Source organism: Hylobates moloch, unplaced genomic scaffold (genome assembly GCF_009828535.3).
Source record: "Hylobates moloch isolate HMO894 unplaced genomic scaffold, HMol_V3 SCAFFOLD_6, whole genome shotgun sequence".
Classification (NCBI taxonomy): Eukaryota; Metazoa; Chordata; class Mammalia; order Primates; family Hylobatidae; genus Hylobates; species Hylobates moloch.
This window is the reverse complement of record NW_026652281.1, coordinates 35,617,971-35,639,833: the sequence shown is the minus strand read 5'-3', so window position 1 is coordinate 35,639,833 and position 21,863 is coordinate 35,617,971. Positions and strand designations below refer to the sequence as shown.

General features: G+C 43.5%; 1 protein-coding gene across 1 annotated transcript in view; it reads right to left on the bottom strand.

Moving 5' to 3' along the window:
• Nucleotides 1–21,863, bottom strand: part of MCC (MCC regulator of WNT signaling pathway) — a 466,429-nt gene that overhangs the window by 72,066 nt on the left and 372,500 nt on the right. The window contains exons 7-8 of the mRNA XM_058440606.1: nucleotides 7,851–8,014; nucleotides 5,401–5,607 (exon numbers count right to left, since the gene is read on the bottom strand). Coding sequence (XP_058296589.1) covers nucleotides 5,401–5,607; nucleotides 7,851–8,014 — 371 coding nt within the window. The remainder of the gene's footprint in view (nucleotides 1–5,400; nucleotides 5,608–7,850; nucleotides 8,015–21,863) is intronic.

Here is a 21,863-nt window from a genome sequence, read left to right as displayed (position 1 = left end):
GGTGCTACACCCCATTCACTGACTCTGGCTCATGGAAAGGCCTAGGCACACATCCTCTGTAAGAGCTTCCCAATGATTCTGACACACACGTGTGTGGGGTCACCACAGGATGGATGAGGGAAACTGCTTGTTTCTCTGGAACTCTGATTCACGGCCAAGCCCAGCTGGTATCATGGTCAGAGCATGTAAATCAGCTGCATCAGAAACTTGCACTGTTGAACATCCACATGTTCCTCCACGTTCCTAAGCCCCTTTATGGTTAGGTAAAGCCATCTGCCTAGTTCTGGTCAACAGGCAGGGCGCAGAAGTATTTAAATGCTGTGGTGGGAGCTTTCGAGTGGGCTCTTAGGTGGTGGACAGCCAACAATCTGAGTTTCTGAGTGAATGTATGGATCACAGACGTGCACCTGTCCCCTAACCTGCACTGAACACATGGTGCAGGCAAGAAACAATGTGCCATGTCACTGAGATTTGGGGAGTGAACCTGTTATTGCAGAAAAATCTAGCCTCATACTGACTAATATACCAGCCACACAAAAGAAGAGCCACCTGAGCCTCCCATGTGGAAGGAGCACACTGAAGCCAGACCCGGCTCCTCTCGGCTCCCTCCCATGCAGCTAGATAAGCGCTGGGGAGAGCTGAGAGGAGCAGTGTTGAGACAGGACTTGTTTTTACAGAGCTTTTATGAATTTAAACTCAGCTAATATTGGCATCCTCTTCCTTATCCTGAAAAGAAATTCCTATGAAGAAGTGGAACAAATAAGAAATGAACAAACTTCCATAAAGGACAAAAAAGAAGACTCAACTTATATGTGAATATCAAACCATTAAAAGCTGTGAGATACAGATCATTCTCTATAATCCATACTTTTTTGTTTTTGCTTAATTTGAAAATTAAAGAGGACAAAGAAAAAAAGCAATCGCATACTTCCACTGCCCAGATTTAACCTGTTAATATTTTAGCATATCAGTGTTCTATTTCTATGTATATACTTCTGTGTATTAAAAATTATACAACAATATGAATACATTCATTAAAAAATAAATTAGAACATTATAGAGAAGTCTAAGGCCGCTTTGAGGCCAATACAACATACTGTCATTATGATGTTGGTTTATATTTTTCTGGTCTATTTTCAATATTTTTATATACACACATATGAATATCTATGAAATGGAAATTTATACAACTATAAATTCATAATAAATATAAAGTACTATTTTGCAGACTGCATTTTCTCTATATAGCCCTGTCTCAAGAAAATCAACGCCGAGGGGAGGTAGAGTGGGACCAGCTCAGATGGGACCATGGCCAAATGAGGCTAAAAGAGATGTGAGGGAAAACACAGATGACTCTATTTAACCTCTGTAAGATCACAACACTTACACTTCCAGGCTGGTCTCAAACTCCTGGGCTCAAGCAATCCTCCTGCCTCGGCCTCCCAGAGTGCTAGAAGTATAAACGTGAGCCACTGCACCTGGCCGAGGGTGACTTTTATTTGGTTCAAAATAGCATGTCTACTTGTCTCTTGAATTTACTGTGGCAATGAAGCCAGGAGCCAGACCCCCAGGATGAGAGACGCCCAGGAGAGACAGGTGGACTCATTCCCAGACATGCAGAAAACACCCAGGTAGAGCACAGTGTGTAAAGAAGAAATTGTTAACACCTTACGACATGAATATGCAGAAGAATTCTGTAATTCTGAAGAATTTCTAGAAAATCTCAGACGGAACTTATGTGGCCGATTTGTGTTCAAGTCTATGATTCAGCGGGACACAGTTTCGTGTGCCTGTGGTCACATCAAGTTTGCTCTGCCAAACACATTGGGGAAAGCACTGATTATTTTTGCCACATCATGGCTGACTTAAACAATGTAGCTAAAAAAATGGGAACAATGTGGAGAAAGTGGTTCCTGCCATCACACGACTCTCTGGGGAGCTCTCAGGGCACTCTCTGTGTTTACCTGTGCCCACCACTTGACATATACCTTTGCAATGATCTGTTTACTTGCCTCTCTCCCCAACATCCTTGAAGCCAGGGACTGTGTCCTGTTCATCACTGTAACCCCTCTGCCTGGCACAGAGATGACCAATCATGTTTGTGAAATGAATGAATGAATGAATGAACGAAGAATAAAGTACTTCCTTTATAGAGTAATTCTCCCTTGCCTACATTAAGCCCACTTCTTTATGTGTGAGGAAATACATGGTTATATTACAGAGCAAACAGAAATAAATGATTGCCTCATTCAATAATGAACTAGAACCAATAATACAATTGCCTGTTGTTCCTTAGTTACTGCTCTGCCACTAGCCCAATTTGTTAACTGACTACATTAAAGATCTAATTTAATTAAATCTTGAACAAACCTCAGAAGACCTACAGAGAGCACTTTGCTTAATTACAGGCACGGTTCAAGCACCAATCCTATTGATCTGGTCAGTTAAAATTCTATACAATGAATGTGGGCAAGGAAAAAAAGAAAGTGGCCCCAATTGCTCGTCAAGGAACTTTGATGAACTATGGATTCAGAGCTGCTATAAAGACAGCAAAGGCAAACCAGCCTTGCACTCTGTACTGTCACAGGGATAAAAATTAAATGGTACCCCAGTCGCTCTGCAGAGCTACACATCGTCAAGAACAGAAGAGAGTGATAACCACGAAGGACAGATCCCTCCTGAGGGAAATAAAGCACACTAGGTGGGTAGGTGGGTGATGGCTGGAAGACTTTCGGCACTTAAAGTCTAGTAAACAGGCATTCAGATGCATCTAATACACTTTTTGAGATCCACACTCATCTTGAAATAAAACAATCCAATTCATGGTATGTACATAAATTCCCGAGAATATCTCTAGTTGAGGAAGAGATAAAAGTTAACATTATTTGAAGGTAACTGAAATAAAAATTATATAAAACTATACTAGTTGCACAAACTTATAAAAGGTAACAGATGTGACTGGAAGAAAGGTTTTGACTAAAATGTGTCTATGTGTGCAGGCTTGTATGTGTGTGTGTGTAATTACCCAATGTCCATGTTGCAGTTCTTCAAACATCTAAGGATTCCTATGAAAACAAATGACAGGATGGTGTTCAACTTTCCATACCACTCAACAGGTAACTACAGATTTTGCTCCAAAGAACTACTACTAATTTTTTGAGCATTTACTATGTGCCAGACATTGCCTAACCACTTTACGAGTATTATCTAATTTTTGCTTTGGGTGCTATTATTGTCCCACTTCGTGGCAGAGTAAACTGAGGCACAGAGAGGTTAGGCAACCTGCCAAAGACTCGTGGTGACTTGGCAGGTCAGGCTATGCATGACCCAGGCAGTCTGGCTCCAGAGCCCTGGTACCTAGTGTAGTGCCTCCGCACTGTGCTATTCTTAATACTGACCTCCAGAGTTGGAGAAAACACTGGAAAGTGGGGAAGGGGACTTTTTATTTTTTGCTAGTCCACAGTGAAGGGCTGGCAAGTGAGAAAAGAAAATTCATTCTAAACCACAATATGTAATTACACCGAAGACCAACAATTTCCCTCACAAAACATGCACCATCAGAATGCACACGCTAAGAGCAAGTACATACCTAATTAGGACATCAGTCATAATCATCGGGGAGTGTAACCCAGGAAATTACAGGTGGCGTGGGCTTTAGTGCTAAGCAAATTTCGTCATGCTGCCCAGATAAAGCCTTTGCTGACTGGGATGATTTACACCTGCTGATGCAAGTATGAAGACTGGCATCGATATAGCTGCATACTGAAAATATGCTTATGCACGTGAGTTAAGACAAAATGATGTTCAGATATGAGAGGTAGTAGTGCCAGCCTTTTAATTATGACATTAGCACAAATGAAGAAGAGTTGATAACATTCAAAAATAGTAATTTCTTCCATATTTTTCAAATGAGGAAGAGGTGATAACATTCAAAAATAGTAATTTCTTCTGTTTTATATAATGGCAACTAAGAATACTTACAAATGGATTAAAAACAAAATGACGTACACATCCTAAGCTTGTTGAAGGATAGAAGAGCAAGTTACTTACAAGGTCTTTTTTATGGCTAAGGGAGCAAGAGCAATGGTGAAGGATGATGAGACCCACTAGATATATTTTTCCCCTTCTTTTTTATTTTTTTTTTTGAGACAGAGTCTCCTTCTGTCGCCCAGGCTGGAGTGCAGTGGCACGATCTTGGCCCACTGCAACCCCCGCCTCCCGGGTTCAAGCGATTCTCCTGCCTCAGCCTCCCAAGTAGCTGGGACTACAGGCACACAGCACCACACTTGGCTAATTTTTGTACTTCTAGTGGAGATGGGGGTTTCATCATATTGGCCAGGCTGGTCTTGAACTCCTGACCTTGTGATCTGCCTGCCTCGGCCTCCCAAAGTGCTCGGATTACAGGTGTGAGCCACCGCGCCCAGCCAGTATTTTTCCCCTTCTAAGTCAACTTTATCTGTGTACAAAATTAGCAGTCAGAGCACAACTAGAAAACAAACTCCTAATATTGCCAAGACTAAGAAAGACAGTCAAGAAAGTCTAGTAATTCAAAGTGAAGTTCAGAGGGAAGTCTTTGACTGAGGAATTCATTGCTTCACCCCTAGTCCAATCACAGATCAAACTCACAGCCAAACATAGAAGTGCTTGTGGGTTCCTGGGATTAAAAACTTCATCTTGGAAAAACTGAGGCTTTAACAATTCTGCTGAACATTTCTATCCTGAAACATCAGCTCCTTCAGTAATGGATACATGTCCTAAACAAAATGGTATTCAAACTAGGTCAGGCCCTAGGGTGAATAGCAGGAGTCACACATACACATCTGTAAACACAGAGACACACACATAATACGCACACTTAAACAGATGCACATAACACACATACATATATGCACACAATGTACAAGATATGGCTATTTTAACTTCAGTAAGTCTGCACTAGGAGAGATGACATGCTATATTAGATTCAATATAAGTAAATGAGAGCAGGTGCAATAAAGCTAAATAAAATTATATAGAAAAAAATTAAAAGGGGAAAATTCCATTTTTTTTTTCAAATTCTAAAGACTATTAGTTTATCCTAAAGAACATTTTAATTGAGCTTAGAAAAGATGTGCTTACCCTGGAAAGTTTAGAATCACTGCCCCGATATAATTTTATCAACCAGTCAGATTTAAGATTCCAGAGAAAAGTTGTTTGTTTGTTTTTTTTTTTTTAAATCTTACCTCTATACCTTAGCAATTTCGAACTATTTTCAAGAAGGACTTCATAACAGGAAAGAGACAGTGATTCCCAAGATTACAAATGCCACAAAATTCTCACGGTGCCCCTGGTGCTATACACCAGCCTCTCTCAGCCCCATGCCCAGGAAGGGCCTGACCATTATGGATGCAGCACGCTCACCCTCCTCCGCAGCCGGTCCCGCTCTTCCCGGATGGCATTCATGGTGGCCTTAGTCCGGTTCAGTTCTTCCTCTTTGCTGCACAGCATGGCAGTCAGGCTCTCATTCTCTTCCCTCAGCCCGGCCAGCTCCTTCTCCCACCGAGACCTCTCTTCAGCCAGGTTGGGATACAGGTCCCGGCCAAGCACCCCCTCAATCTCCTCGACTGTCTGTAAAACACAGCCCCAAAGAGAAGTCAAGTAAGTTACCTTGGAGAAAGGGGATGGGAAGAAAATAGGCTGAACAGGAATAAACGTCCATAGAGGAGTGTGTTCTAGAACCACTTTGTTATAGTGACCATGACTATGGACACCCCAAAGTTATCCTGCCTCCAATTTCAGATGAGGCTCTGTCCCTTGCCTGGGGTACAGTCTGTGTTACCCAGCAACCTTCAGAGTAAGAAAAACAGTGAGTCCTCTCCTGGCAGCTGAGTCTGTCTCTGGTGCTAGCTGACACATCCACACAATGCTTATTTCCTTCACTTGAGTTCCAGAGTTGGTGGATACACACAACCAGGCAGAAGGCCATTTAGTGATCCTGGTAATGTGAGGACAAACATGAGGTTGTAAACTGCGTACAAAATCTAACTTGAAGTTTCCTAAATTATAGGCCGCCCACGTGCCAACTCAGCGATAAGATAGGTCACATTACCATTTCCAGCTTTTAGTGCCACATCCAAATTCAGATGGTGCAAATGAGGTTCAGTCTCAAGATGTGAAAGACAAAAATAAACCTCATTGACACAGAAAAGAGGAAGCTCATTGTGGAGATTTCTAAGACAACAGGGATTAAATGAATTAATAACACAGCTTCAAAATTTAAAGGAAAATCTCAGTAGCACAAAGAGAGTTTTAAAAAATTCATTTAAAAACATTTAATGGAGAAGAAACATGCATAATATTAGGAAAAAAAGGAAGAAGTCATTCTGCTTACTCTTATAAACTGTTCATTCACATTTACTGTCCTTTGAAAAAGGAAGCACAAGCCAGCAGATAATGAAACAAGAGGGAGAATTACTATGCAGAGGTAGAAGGCAGTGAAGAGATGGGATAAGAAACAGAAGGCTGGCCGGGTGTAGTGGCTCACGCCTGTAATCCCAGCACTTTGGGAGGCCCAGGCAGGTGGATCACCTGAGGTAAGGAGTTCAAGACCAGCCTGACCTCAGGTGAAACCCTGTCTCTACTAAAAATACAAAATTTAGCCGGGCATGGTGGTGCGTGCCTGTAATCCCAGCTACTCCGGAGGCTGAGGCAGGAGAATTGCTTGAACCTGGGAGATGGAGGTTGCAGTGAGCTGAGATCATGCCACTGCACTCCAGCCTGGGCAACAGAGCAAGACTTCGTCTAAAAAAATAATAATAAAATGAATAAAGAAAAGAAAAGAAACAGAACGCTTCAAATACTAAAAAACATAAGGGTACATCACTCTTGGATGCTCATGTTGGTTCTCAAATCTTGCTGCCCTTTTCCCAGGTGCTGCTCTGTCCTTCCTTTAAATCTGGAGACTCTCATCCTACTTGGCTCTGCTCCAGACCCTGTGGCTTTGTCCCTAGCTGGTTGGTAGAGGCCCTTGGCCTCCTCCTTCCCTCTCAACCCCGAGTATGGGGCTAGACCCAAGTTGACATTACAATCAAATATAGGGCCCAGGAGATTCCAGAGAAAGAAACACCAGCAACTGCTTCTCCCTGCCCCGAACCACATCAACTACATATTTGCAATTGAGATGAAGAAAGATGGAAAACCAGCAGTGTTACAAACATGCATCATGGTTTACCTTGTGACACCACAGTTCTTTTGTGCAATCCAGGATTCCTACATATAGAAACTTGGGCCTACATTTTCTCTTTATGGGCTCCTCCTAGACTTTTAAATTTGAATTGCTATGCCCAGGTCACTAAGTTATGTCGAAGGAATATAAAGATACAGAGGCCTAGTATCAATAAGCCTTGACTTTCCCATCATTCACAATAAGTTTGTGCAGATGCAACAAATTCCTCTCACTATCTCAAACAGCAAGAGGAATTGATGAATGGACTCCTGAAACTGTATTCTAGAGGCCTTAGAGCTTTAACAAAACTTCCAAGCTAAACTTACAGCTTAACAGTGCTCTATGATAAACCATACTAAAATGACATGGTTCAATACTAGCAGTCGAATGGTTTCCAAGTAAATTGTCCTTTTTACCGCAAAGCCAGTGAACCTGACTGCTGACATCATGACTTTTTCTGAAATAATTCAGCCCAACTGAAATTTCTAGAGCCCCCGCATCTACACCATCGCTCAATCTATTGTATGGCTCTCATGGAAACATTCATCCCTAGTAAGTATTTAGGAAAACTGCACTTCAAGAGAAGGATTGGACCATTTCCCTTTCAGAACCTAAAAGGGCCTCACAGAGGGTGAGGAAGGTCTACCTTAATCGCCAGGTCACAGTGCTCGCTGGCTGTGGTGAGCTGCTCAATGTGCCTGTCCACCTCGGCCACGGAGAGGCTGCAGCTGCTCTTCTTCCTGCCACAGACGACATTCTCCAGCCCTGTCAGCACCCTCTGCAGTTCTGAGTTCAGGTCACTGCAGTTGTCTGTGAAGTGAATGCAAACAAAATGTGTTACATAGGGCAACAAATGCTCTCTGTTTTGCTTACCATGAGGGACTCGTTCAGGTAATGGGACGGCAATGGAGCCTGACATTTCAAAGTTCAACACCAGTCAGCCTAACCTCACAGGCACTGCCTCTGAGGCTTGGAGCCAATGCAAAGCTCTTTTTATTAAGGAGTTTCAGATGATGGTCATTTTCTGAATTCTCTTGTGTTTCACTCAAAGCAGCCACATCTTGAGTTTCTTTAGTAAGAACAAAGAAATACCCAGAAGAGGCTGTTGGCACTTCCAGAGCCTCTGGTCAACCTGTCTGCTCAGTCATTCAGACAAGCACTAACTGCAGAAAGATCCCGTAACTTTACTAAATGTAACAAAAAGTCTCAGAATGAGCAGAGATACTAGGCATTTTGAAAAATAGAAACTGTATAAGAGATAGTCCTTGCCCTCAATGAGCCTAAAACCAAGAACTTTTCCATGATAGAACCAATCAATATGCTCCACTGTTGCAATTTAATCCATGTTCTTTCATCAGGGGGAAAAATAAATTGTTCTAACAAATTCCTTATTGTTCTCCACATAAGGCAACCAATTCTAATAATTTGATATTGACTTAAAAACTTGGGTTGCTTTGAACCGCTGGACATCCAGGGCCTGGTCAGAGAAATGAAAATAATTATAATGTGACTCAGATGTATCTTAGAAGACAATTTTGTTGGGAAAAAAACTCCCCTTAAAGTCAAATACAAATTTTGTAACCTGCTATTTTGGATTCTGTCTATCGCCATGCCATTCAATTATTGTTGCAGGCCAGATGCTGACTGATTACATGTAATCTTTCAGAGTACATTCTTCACCTACGTCCAGCCTAACCCTGCATGAAAATTGTTCAGTGTCTTCCATTTTCTTCTTCTCTCCTGCATGCTTCTCACCATAGCTTCCATGTACTAAAATAGTCGACTGCTTTTGGAACTTACCTTTGGAAGACTTCAAGAAAACTCTTGGCACTACGGGAACAGGACTTCTCAGAAAGTTTTAGTCAACCTCATCTGGTTGCCTCTATCTGTAAATTACCTAAATCTAGAGAGATCAGCCTAAGGCTTTCACTCCAACCAATACACACAACTACTCCACCTACTTCTCAAACCTGTTCCTCCCCGATCTCTCCCATCTCCATGAATGGCACCCCTATCCACCCAGTTACTCAGGTGAGCTCTGAGGCAACCTTCTGTGCCTTTGCCTGACATACTAAATCCAATTCATCTTGTGACCACAACCTCCAAAACTTATCCTCAAACTGATCTCTTATTACCATCTCTACTGACACCATCCTGCTCTAAGCCATCATCATCTCTCAACTGGACCACTGTAACAATCTCCTACTTCTATTCTCCACGCGGTCACCAAAGTGAGCCCCCTAAAAGCGCAGATCAGAACGAGCTATTTTCCTAGCTCAAACTGTCTAATGGCTTCCCATCAACATTCATGTAAAGTCCCAACTCCTTACCAGAGTCTGTAAAACTCTGCATGATCAAGACTGATGTGCTCAGTTCAGGCTGCACCATGTCCCTGGGGAGCTTTTATAAACTACAGATGCCCAGGCCCCACCCCAGACCAATTAAATCACAATCTCTGGGGGTGGGGCTTGCACAATGGCAACTTTAGGTTCCTCAGGTAATTCTAACGTGCAGAGTGAGCACCACTGATCTGATCTTGCCTCACCTGTCCACCTTCCCCTGTTCACTATGCTCCATTCACACTCCTTCCCCTCATACACTATGCTCCATTCACACTCCTTCCACTCATTCACTATGCTCCATTCACACTCCTGGCCTTCTTTTTTTCCCCTGGAATATGCCAAACTCCTGTCTGCTCCACAGGTTCCTTTTCCTTTGCTGTTTCCTTTGTCTAGGCTGATTTTTTTAAATTTCTAATTTAAAAAAATACAACCTTTTTAGAGACAGGGTCTTGCTCTGTTGTACAGGCTGGAGTGCAGGGGTACAATCCTAGCTTGCTAAAGCTTTAAACTCTTGGGCTCAACCTATCCTCCCACCTCAGCCTCCCAAGTAGCTGGGACTACAGGTACACATGACCACAATCAGCTCGTATTTTTATTTTTGTGTAGAGACAGAGTCTATGTTGCCCAAACTGGTCTCAAACTTTTGGCCATTAGCGATCCTCCTGCCACAGGCTTCCAAAGTCCTGAGATTATTGGCATGAGCCACCATGCCTGGCCAACCAAATTTTACATATTGTTCAGCTCTCAGTTCAAATGCTATCTCCCCAACAAGCTCTTCCCTATCTAAGGCATGGAGTTTCACCTCCTCCCTTGCCCATTCCCTATCTTCTTATCCTGTTTTTTTCATGGCAATTATTGCTATCTGATCTGACTTACATGTTTGTTTTCTCTCCTCTACCAAAACATAAGTTCCAGGAGAGAAGGGACTTTGATCTTCCTCACCATTTGTATCTCCAACATAGAATAGGGTAGGCGGCCAAATATTATTTTTTAAATGAGCAAAGAGAAACACCACAACACCATTTATTTAATAGACAGGAAGGCTATAAACAGACTCAATAGCAGCATGTTTTTCTTTTTTTCTTTTTTTTTTTTTTGAGATGGAGTCTCGCTCTGTCTCCCAGGCTGGAGTGCAGTGGCGCAATCTCAGCTCACTGCAACCTCCACCTCCCGGGTTCAAGTGATTCTCCGATCTCAGCCTCCAGAGTAGCTTGGATTACAGGCGTACGCCACCACACCTAGCTAATTTTTATATTTTTAGTAGAGACAGGGTTTCACCATGTTGGCCAGGCTAGTCTCGAACTCCTGACCTCAGTGCTTTTGTTCCTTGTTATGGACCTCGACCTGAGCTGCTAAGAACTAGGATGCTCATCACTGCAGACGCCCTCTGGAGATGGAGGCAGGTGGACACCACCAACTGGAGGCAAAGGACCCAAGTGAGGAGCAGAACTCCTCACAGACCACACCAACCAGCCTCTGAATGACCACGTACCCTCTGGTGCAGGTCTCCTGGTATCCAGAGCTGGTGTGAATACACTGTCCTGAGTTAAGTGCTCATGAGTGAGATGCTCATGAAATATTCAGACATTCTGTGCTGATTTCCCTAGCGCAGGTCCACCTGATGCAATAATGACACTGGACATGTCTGCTGAGGGGCTCTCGCAGCAGAGCTGGAGTGGTGGCAAAAGGCTGCTTCCTGAGGGTGCTGGGTTACAGGGAGCAGGAAGAGGGGCTAGGCATGTGACCAGTATTTCCTTCTCATACTTAAATTGGGCAGTTGCCGAGCCCTGACTCAGGCCAGAGCAGAGCGCAAAGATGGATAAGAGACTGACCTTAACTGTGAGAGACCCCCACATGTACAAGGCCACTGCCCTACCTCTCTGCTGCTCACCACTACTGTAAGGAAAGTAACCATAGAGGCCAGGCACAGTGGTTCACTCCTGTAATCCCAGCACTTTGGGAGGCCGAGGTACGTGGATCACCTGAGATCAGGAGTTTAAGATTGGCCTGCCCAATATTGTGAAACCCTGTTTCTACTAAAAATACAAAAATTAGCCAGGTGTGGTGGCGCACGCCTGTAATGGAGGTTGAGGCAGGAGAATCACGAGGTGGAGGTTGCAATGAGCTGAGACTGCACTCCAGCCTGGGCAACAGAGCAACACGTAACACTCTTATATTAAAAAAAAAAAAGAAAGGAAAGTGGCCGGGTGTGGTGGCTCATTCCTATAATCCCAGCACTTTGGGAGGCTGAGGCAGGTGGATCACAAGGTCAGGAGTTTGAGACCAGCCTGACCAACATGGTGAAACCCTGTCTCTACTAAAAATACAAACATGAGCAGGGCGTAGTGGTGCGCGCTTGTAATTCCAGCTACTGAGGAGGCTGAGGCAGGAGAATTGCTTGAATCCGGGAGATGGAGGTTGCAGTGAGCTGAGATCGAGCCATTGCACTCTAGCCTGGGCAACAGACCGAGACTCCATCTCAAAAAAAAAAAAAAAAGGGAAGTAACCATAGATAACACAGTGCAGACACAAGGCAGAGCGTTGGCAAGACGTGAGGTCATTTACATTGATGCACAGACTCTAAAGAATATCTGCCCTTCAAAACAAGGAGGGCTACACATGCTTTCTTTGGTCATAGGAAGCTCAATGTATAAAAACACAGGTGAGGTGATGAACCCCACAAACTCCAGTTTGTGCTGCAGAGCTCTGCTATGTGGCTTCACACAGGCCCATCAGTGACCAGTTGGCACTTGGCTGTCCATTGCTAATTTTCCCTGTTTGGAGCCTCACAGGAGGACGAGGAGACTGGGCCGCCTGGAGCAGGTATTCTGTGTCCCCCGTCAACAAGGTACTACCTCAAGGTACCAAGCACTTATCACCACTCACCGCCAGCATCCACATGGCTCCAGACAGAACTGTCTTTCAGAGTCTGTGGCATAAGGTGCCACAGTAGGTCCTAAGTATAGGAGCAGAGTTGCTGGATCACATGGTAATTCTATGTTTAACAAAAACAACAAAAAGCAGTGACTCAAATAATTGTATCCCAATGTTCACAGCAGCATTATTCACAGTAGTCAAAAGGTGGAAGTAGCCCAGGGGTACACTGACAGATGAAGGAACAAAATGTGGTCTCTTAATACAATGTAATGTTATTCAGCCTTAAAAAAGAAATAAAATTCTTTTACATGCTACAACATGAACCTTGAAAACATTATACTAATTAGAATAAATCAGACACAACATGACAAATATTTCCACTAATACGAGGTATCTAGAAGAGGCAAATGCAGAGACAGGAGATAAAGTTTATCAGGGGTGGGGGTGATGTGAGAATCGGGAGTTACTGCTTAATGGGTACAGAGTTTACGTTGGCATGAAAACGTCCTGGAAATGGGTGGTGGTGATGGTCACACTAACTCTGTGAATGCCACTGAACTGTACACTTAGAAATGATTACCATGGTAAATTTCATGTTTATGTTACCACAATAAATATAATAAATGTCTTTCAGTGAGTAAAATGAGGAGATATAAGCAAATAGGCATATATGAAACGGAAAACAGTAACCTTCAAGAATGGCAGTACATTCAGAAAGGATATGAGGTATTGTAATTTAATTAAAAAAATTTTTCCCCTGTGGGTTGGAGAGCAAGAGAAGGAAGAAAGAGATATGGGAAGTCTAAGGACAAGGGGGAGTAATGTACTCTTTGGAAAAACCCTGGCCTCCACTGCCATGCAACTCCATGAAGGGCAGCTAAGGCAGGCCCACTGGCTTTCTCCCTCAGCCTCTGCTGTACTTTATTTTTTTATTTCAAAAATTATTATTATTATTATTAATTTTTTTTCCAGAGACAGGGTCTCATTACATTCTCCAGGCTAGTATCAAACCCCTGGGCTCAATCAATCTTCCCACCTCAGCTTCCCAAGTAGCTGGGATTACACGCGTGAGCTACCTGTGCTGTGCTTTATGCATCGAAGGAAACTGTTCTATGTCCAGGAGACAGAGAGGAGGCCTTTGGTAGCAAATACACATTCCTTTAAGTTTATTTGTACTGGGCCCCTTTCCAAACAAGAATTTGAGGTTGCTTATCACAAGCAGCCACAAACAAGGGGAAGACACAGTGACTGGATCAGGGAAAGGCTGGGAGCAAACGGAGGCTGACACAGTTGAGGGCTGACTCCTCCAGCTAGCCTTGAGCTTCCTGGCAGCCTGAGCAAATATGAATTATCTCCTGACAGAAAGGAGGAAGCATTCCGGTTTCACAAGGGAGACAAGGTGTTTTTGGCAACAGACGCTACAAGGATTTAGGTACACGGTACTTCATACGTGGTGTGAAGTGATGTGATGCCAGTCTCCTGAGCCAGTTTCACACATATGCGGATTTCATATGGTTTCTTCTTATGTTAACCTTCAGTTAAAATTAAAGTTGTAGACCATTTAAAGCGCAAGGTAAAGGGAACTCTGGGGAGTGCTAGGCTCACATAATCTTGGCACTCAGTCTTCAAAGTTGTCTGATAATACTGAACAGGACCCAGAAGACTGGATGGAATGGACCTCTCCCTTTGGCCGGCAGATGCAAACTAGCCACCTGCAGCCAAAGATGTGCTCGCATATGGGATAGGGCTACGGCGTCTGGCATGGCCTTTTTTATTTTTAAAACAGTTTTTGAGTTAACTGTCAACATTTTAAAAATTGTGAAAATTTATGGCTATCCTTGTAAAATGAGAAGATGTAGAAATGCAGGGCCCAGCTTCTCAACCACAGCCATCTGCGGAGGGGCCAGCTGCAGATCCCAGGACTCAGCATGCCCAACCCACAGTGCTCCTCCGCTCTGCCCGCCTCCACCCAAGTCCGTGGCTCCTCCTACCCTTTTCCTCTTTTCTAAATGCAATTTTCCTCAGTTGGCCTCCTGATAAGAGCTTAAGAATACACAGCTCAGGTTATATTTTTCTAATGAGAACCGGAACCTTAGGTTTTTATGTTGCTGTTTGGGGAAAGACCCACATATGGCAGGTCCTCAAATAACATTTTGTTCAACATCGTCTCATTGTAATATAGATGAGTAGGGCAACAGGGATTCCCAGCTGGGGCCACTGTCTGTGTGGAGTTTGCACATTGTCCCCTCCCCATGGCTGTGTGGTTTATCTTTGGGTATTCCAGTTTCCCCTACACCCCACCCCAAAGCTCAGCACGTTAGGTTCATTAGTGTGTCTAAATAGTCCCAGTCAGAGAGAGACAGAGACAGAGAGACAGAGAGAATGAATGTGTGTGCCCTGCGATGGGATGGCACCTGGCCAGGGTGGGTTCCCATCCAGCACCCTGAGCTCCTGGGATAGGCCTCAGCTACCTGCGACACTGACCTGCAATAAGGGGTTAAATAATTATCTCCCTGATTTTTATTAATCTGCCCTAAATGTACATATAGCTCAAGTTTATTCCCACATTTAATATTAGAAGTGCTTTGGGTCTCTATTTAGAAATTCACTAACGTTTCAGTAACCACAAATACACTACAGGAACTTAACTCTTGATTATATCAATTAACCATAAAACTGGTATCATTACACATCATTTTATTCAAAGTTGCATTTTCCAGGAACCTATCAAAGACGTTGTGGACTTACTATACTTTGGAAATCTGGAAAGGAGGTAAGAGGACATTCATGGCTATGAAAACTAAGAATCCTAATGAGCCTTCTGGCTTAAACACACACCAGTGGGCAAAGCTGGTTTTCTTCTTTCTTACTCAGGATCAGCTATGCCTATGCCCAGAGATGACACCATTAACTACAGCAGAGTTGGTTCATTTTGAATCAGGTGTTAAAAGTTGCTTTTTTAAACAAACAAGCCCTGTAAAAATCCTAACTCAAATAAAAGTGCAGCTCCAACAAGTGAGATATTATAAACATCTCCCCTGGTCCACCTGATTCCAACCAAGCAGTCCCCTCTTTGACAGAATGACTTTGCTCCAAAGTATGGTCCCAGCTTCCAAAAACACATGCTCCAGGGGATCGGTACTCGCTTCACACTAGTGGTTAGGTATTTGTCTAGTTTGGAAGCCTTCCATGCTGGGTCTTTATTAAGCTTTGCCTTTGATAGGGCTTGGGTTTGTGTCCCTGTCCAAAAACCATCCTGAATTGTAATTGCCAAGGTTGGAGGAGGGGCTTGTTGGGAGGTTACTGGATCATGGGGGCAGACTTCTCCCGTGTTCTTCTCATGATAGTGAGTTCTCATGAGACCTGGTTGTTTAAAAGTGTGTAGCACCTCCCCTTTCTCTCTTTTTCCTCCTTCTCTGGCCATGTAAGATGTGCTTGCTTCCCCTTCACCTTCTGCCATAATTGTAAGTTTCCTGAGACCTCCCCAGTCATGCTTCCTGTACAGCCTGTGCAACTGTGAGTCAATTAAACCTTTTTTCTTTATAAATTACCCAATCTCAGGTAGTTCTTTATAGCAGTGTGAAAACGGACTAATACAGCCTTGAAATCTCATTTTCCAGGAAGGCTTCCCAGCCCTTTGGCACTCAGCCCTAAAAGTTGGTGATTTCATTCATTCAACAGTGTGTTCCCAGAGACTTACAGTGCTGGGCACGGAACATGTGCTCTACAGACACTGGATGAGATTAACATGTAAAATAAATGGAAAACTTTTTATAAGCCAACTTTTTAAAGTGCCAAGTTTTTGTTAATTTACTTGTTAATCAAGTATCAAATTTAAAACATATCAAATGACATTATGACAGCCTGCTAATAAGGCAGAAAGCTTTCAATTAAGATCCCCAAGGTAGAAAGTTGTCAGTGAAGTTACAGACATAAGCCACAGAGAATTTTAGCCAGGCTAAGAAACAGAAGCAGCCGTAGGCCTGCTACAATGTGGGCTGTAGCAGGACTGGCCATTCACCATATCCCTGCCACCTCCCAAGGGCCAGCACACACCACCCACCCCTCTTTTCCGACTAGGCACACACCATGCCTGGTAAAGCAATTCAAAGTGGGAGAAAGACCTACAGATTCTTTCAGCATCAACGCAGACTTTCTGTGAAGGCAAGATGTTATATCCCAGGGATATAACAGTTCAGATCTTGTTGTAGCTCTACGGCTGAAACCAGGAGGGCTGTTGCTTTCTTTTGAGCATTCCTCTGTACTCTGCATACAGCAAGGCCCTCTTTAATTCCATCGAGCAACAAACACAAACCGGACAAAGTAACACAGAAAATTAGAAAACAGAATAGTCAACTTTTAGGGCTGAACACCAAAGAGAAGACTGAAGGGTCTGGGAGGAAGGGAGAAAGAGTATCCACAGAGGTTACCCCTTGCTTTGTGTCCCATGTTGCCTCTGTCTACCTAAGACAGGAGGACTTATGAGAACAATTTAGTGGCAGTCTAAAAACTCCTCAGTATCACCTATAATGGACAAACTGACATTAGGAACCTCCTGCTGCAACATGGTAATGAGGACCATAACGCACATATGTTCTTGCAAGAAAAAAAAAGCTAACCTCAAGTCTTGTAAGAAAACAATCAGATCATCAGATTGGGGGACATTCTATGATACCACAAACCTGACGTCCTCAAAATGGCAATGTCACAAGAGACAAAACAGCAGGAGGGAGGATCTGTTCTAGATTAAAGGAGAGTCAAAACACATGAAAACTAAATATAATGTGAGAGCCTTGACTGGATCTGGGACTAAACAAAAGCAACCAAGGACATTAATAGGACAATTGGGGAAATTTGAATATGGATTGTGGATCGTCAATGCCTCATCAGTGGTAAAATTCTCAGGTGTGATGAAGGTACTGCGTTTATTATAGGAGAAGATTCCTTCTTAAGAGGTTTACACATATGCCTTTAGGGGGTGAAGCATCACGGCATGTGCAACTTTTAAATGGCTTAGAAAAAAACGTATACACAAACACAAATGAGAGCAAGAGAGAAAAAAATCAAAATGTGGCAAAATGTTAACAATTGGTTCATTAAGATGAGTGGTTTATGGAGGTTTGTTTTACCTTTTCTGTAAGTTTGAAGATTTTTAAAATAAAAAGTTGGGAAAACATATACTTCAACATTCTAGGCAAGAAGGTCTCACATGGTCTGGATATGCTGCAGTAGAGATTTAATGTGGAGAGTGCAAGATGACCGATTCTCAGTGCAGCCACCAGAACTGGAGAGCTCTCCTGCAAGTGTGTCTTCCACATCCAAATGATCACCAAGTACACAGGCACAAGTTGACAGGGACAGGAGGCAGAGAAATTCTAGGCAGAAAAGGGCAGGGTCCCTGGCGAAGCCCCTCCCTGAAGCCTATAACCATGGGCCAAAGCGAGAACATGCAACCTTTTTTCCCCGCTGGAATGCTGCCTTTTCAAAAATCACCCATGGCCTACCCCGCCCCCCATCCTATACCCATAAAATCTCTGACCTGACTGGCAGAGAGCAGAGAAGGGAAGAAGAGGAGAAGCATCTGGATGTCAGAGACTGTGGTTTGATGTCAGAGAGCAGCAGCTTGACTTCAGAGCAATGGCTTGACACCATTGCTTTGGAGAGGAGTCCGGCTGGGGACAGCCAGAATCCAGGGGAAGATTACCTTCCCGTTCCATTCCCCTTCTAGCTCCCCTTCCTGCTGAGAGCCACTTTTATTGGCAATAAAATCCTCTGTATTCACCACCCTTCAAATTCTTCGTAAGACCTGATTTTTCCTGGATGCCAAACAAGAGCTTGGGTGCCATGGGTGCAGATGCTAAAGGGTGTCACACTGACCTTCTGCCTTCAGTGGTGGTGAACAACTGCCTCATATGAAAAGGGAGAGGGCCCACTGAGCTGTTTAACACTTAAGCTGTCCACGAACAGCAAAGCTAAAAGAGCACTATAACACATGCCCTCTGGGGCTTTGGGGGTCACAGGTCCTCCCCCAACAGATGCTACTGTGGGGCCATCATGGAGTTTTGCTCCTGCTGGTGCTCAAAAGCACTTGTTCCGGCCCCTGCACCCACTCACCTCTGGGCTCCTCCTCCCTTGAGGGGTTGAGAGCTGCAGGCTGAGTAAGCAAAGCACCCCGGTGGCGAGGCACCCCTGTCACGAGGCCTGAGAAGGGGTCAAGGAAAATTTCCTATTTCAAAGTCAGGGTGGGGGGCCTGAGAAGTGAAAGACGCCACCCCACCACATTCTGAGTATAGATCTCTGCTTCTTTTCTCAAAGCAATCGAGGCTGCATTTTCAGGACTTCTATTTTAGTAAAATCTTACCAGCTGGAGATTTGTTTTCATTTTCACTGTTGTCACTTTAGATTTCTGACACAGTTTGTTTCTGTGAAACAACAAACTCGGTCATAAATATGAAGAGATAAGGAAGATAACCTAACATCACCTCCAGGAAGCTGTCCTCCAGGACTGTGAGCCTCTACTGGCCGTGGTGCCCATCTAGGATCCCCTGCTCTGCTCTGCCACAGCACCCCCACATAACTCCTAGCCATCCACCTCCAGCCTCAGTGGCAGAAAAGTTCTGTCAGTGGTTTCTGCCAGAACTTTTCTGGCAGAAAAGTTCTGTTTCACACATATGTGAAAAAAGTTCAAATCTACATATAATCATTTTACTTATTTGACTACTGATCACCTGAAATGGCACAGCTTTAAAATAAGAATGATACCAAGTTTTGCAGAGGATGAGAGGAAATCTTTGGGGTAGAGAGGAGACAGCAACTGACAATATATAAGAAAAGACTTAATCATTCAATACCTTTGAGAAGTAATCTTGAAGAAATAGTTACAAGTATGTTTAGAGGATAAATTCCAACCCCTTCACTATGCCTCCATGGCTCTCTATCATCACGGACCACAGCCCAGCTCTCAGGCCTCACTTCTGCCTACTCTCCCCCAGGCTCACTAACCTCCAGTCCAAATGGCCCTTTCTTACTGCCTGGGTCACCTGCGGCAGCTCCAGATCCTCTTTAGATAGGCTGTCTCCTGCCCTTGAGAGCAAACAGTGGATCTTCCATTAGCACTCATCTCGGGCCCTGTGGCCCTCATGCTAACAGGAGTGAGAGGATTTCCACACCACCAGGAGGAGGGGGAAGATGTGGTTCTGGCATCCAAATGTGATCTACAAAATATTTTCTCATAGCAGCAATGTTCACAGTGATGGCTGAGGATGCGGTAACAACACTAGAAAGGTCCCAAAGTTATTTCCATGACAGATTACATAGGCTTTCTGAGGCTGGTTTCAGGAGCTAACACTCCTTTATTATAATGCTGGTTTTAAGAAAAATTATGTCATGAATTTCAAATAACTAAAACCAAATCAACCTTAGAAGACATGGTCTGTTTAGAAAATAAAGACTGTTTATGTTATTAATAGAAGAGGAGTTCATGAATCCCAAGAATTATGGGAGCTCATTTTGAGTAAATGCTGTAGATTAATGCCTTTCCATTTCCATCTTATATCCCAAGTCTCTTTCGGGGACTGAAAAGTTATGGAACAGCAGAATTTGGGGAAAATATTCCAAAGTAACACAAACTGAAGTAGAACAATAACCTTTCCTGCTCTCAACCCTGGTTAATCTAAGGAAGATTCTGGAAAGACTTCAGGGGGTTCTCCTCAGTCGCTTAGCTCTGCTACCATTTGCAGACAGGTCTCATTTGACCAGGCTCAGATCCTTAGGAGAAAACACACAGTCACCCCAGAGAGTGCCCCAGTGAATCAATGTTCAAACTGTTAACTGGTTCTCAGGGATGATCCCTATTATGACCCTCTCCAGAGAAATTAAGTTGCCCACATAAAGAAAAGAAAAAGGTAACAAAGGGCTTGGCCTGTTACATGAACTAGTTAGAGTACAACTTTCAGTCTGGTCTAACCTTTTCAGTCTGTGGACTAGAGGATCACTGACTATCTAGCCACCTCATTCCTAGCAAAAAGTGAGTATTCGCCAGACAGCCTGCCTTACCTGTGTAAACGCTTTTCTCCAGGTCTGCAAAAACTGTTTTTGGCAGAGGCAGGGCTGCCTTTCTCTGCCCCGACCCTCTCTCCTCACTGAGTGGCTGCTTGACACTTGTAAACCGTTTTTCCTGAAGCCATTAAGCCTCATCAGCCAGTAAGCCAGGAAAATCCGGCTTTAGCATTGAACATATTTCACAGTCACAACCGCACCAAAAAACCAGGTTTCATGTGTAAATTCTTCCTTGGTTGTCCTCCAAAACCTATTCATACAGAGGAAAAATCTAAGTGCTCACACCAGAAAGCAAGGTATTCTATGTATAGAACATCTTGTGGGTATAAGAGTAGATTTCAACCCTAAGGGTATAAACCTCAACTCTCAGGGTATAATGGTTTGATATTTCAACCTTGAGGGCATAATAGTTTGATATTGATAAATTCTAGAAAAATAAAAATTTCTCACCCAAAATCAGAAGAGATCTCAAAATAACAGAATGCTTCACTGGCTGTGCAAAGGCCCATACAATCAGGGATTTTGTTTGTTTTGGAAACAGTTGCTCCAGAAAAGCACTGCTGTTGCATTAACAGAGGTGGGAATATGGTCCGTAGGAAAGGACAGCAAACATGCTCTAACATGCATGATGCAATGAGCCTGTGTGCACACATCTGTGCTCTGCTCTATTGCAACACACAGAATCATTGGGTCCAAGAGTGTTGTTTCCATTTTAATATGAAGGGCCGCAAAATCTGATTGCAAATGCTTCGCTATTAAGCCAGGTGCTTGTGATCACACAGCTGCTCCCTGATTCCCCCATCAGCCCTAGAGACCTCAAAGGACTGCAGTAAGCAAATGACATCAACCACTGGCATGTCTTCCTGTTTAAACTGAGGCGTATCAAAGGAAAGCCATCTATAGAAACACAGGCTGCAACAACAAAAACAACTTCTTGGCTGTGTGGCCTTGGACAAGCGACTTACCCTCTCTAAACTTCATTATCCTGATTTTACAGATGAGGAGACCTCCAGGGCGTCCTTCCAGGTTGGGGATTAAACATGAGGGATGAGTGTAAATGCTTGACACAGGGTAAGTGAGCAAAGCATGTTAGTTGGTATACCCACCCTCTCTTTTAACAGCGAACCTTTGCCAGATGGAGGACATAAAAACTCTAAGCAATAACTCCTACCTTGGCTTTGTCCACTTAATTACCTTTATTTTCTGAACAATTGTGGACTAGGTTTGATAAGAGGTAATTTTTTTAAAAAAAACATGCAATGTCACAGAGGCTGGCACCTTTCTCCTTTATTTGACTGCTTAGGTAAGTCAAAGCACTTTTTAATTGGATCGTTTATTCCTCCAGGCTTGGAAGACAGTGTCCAGGAACCAGCCTACTGAAG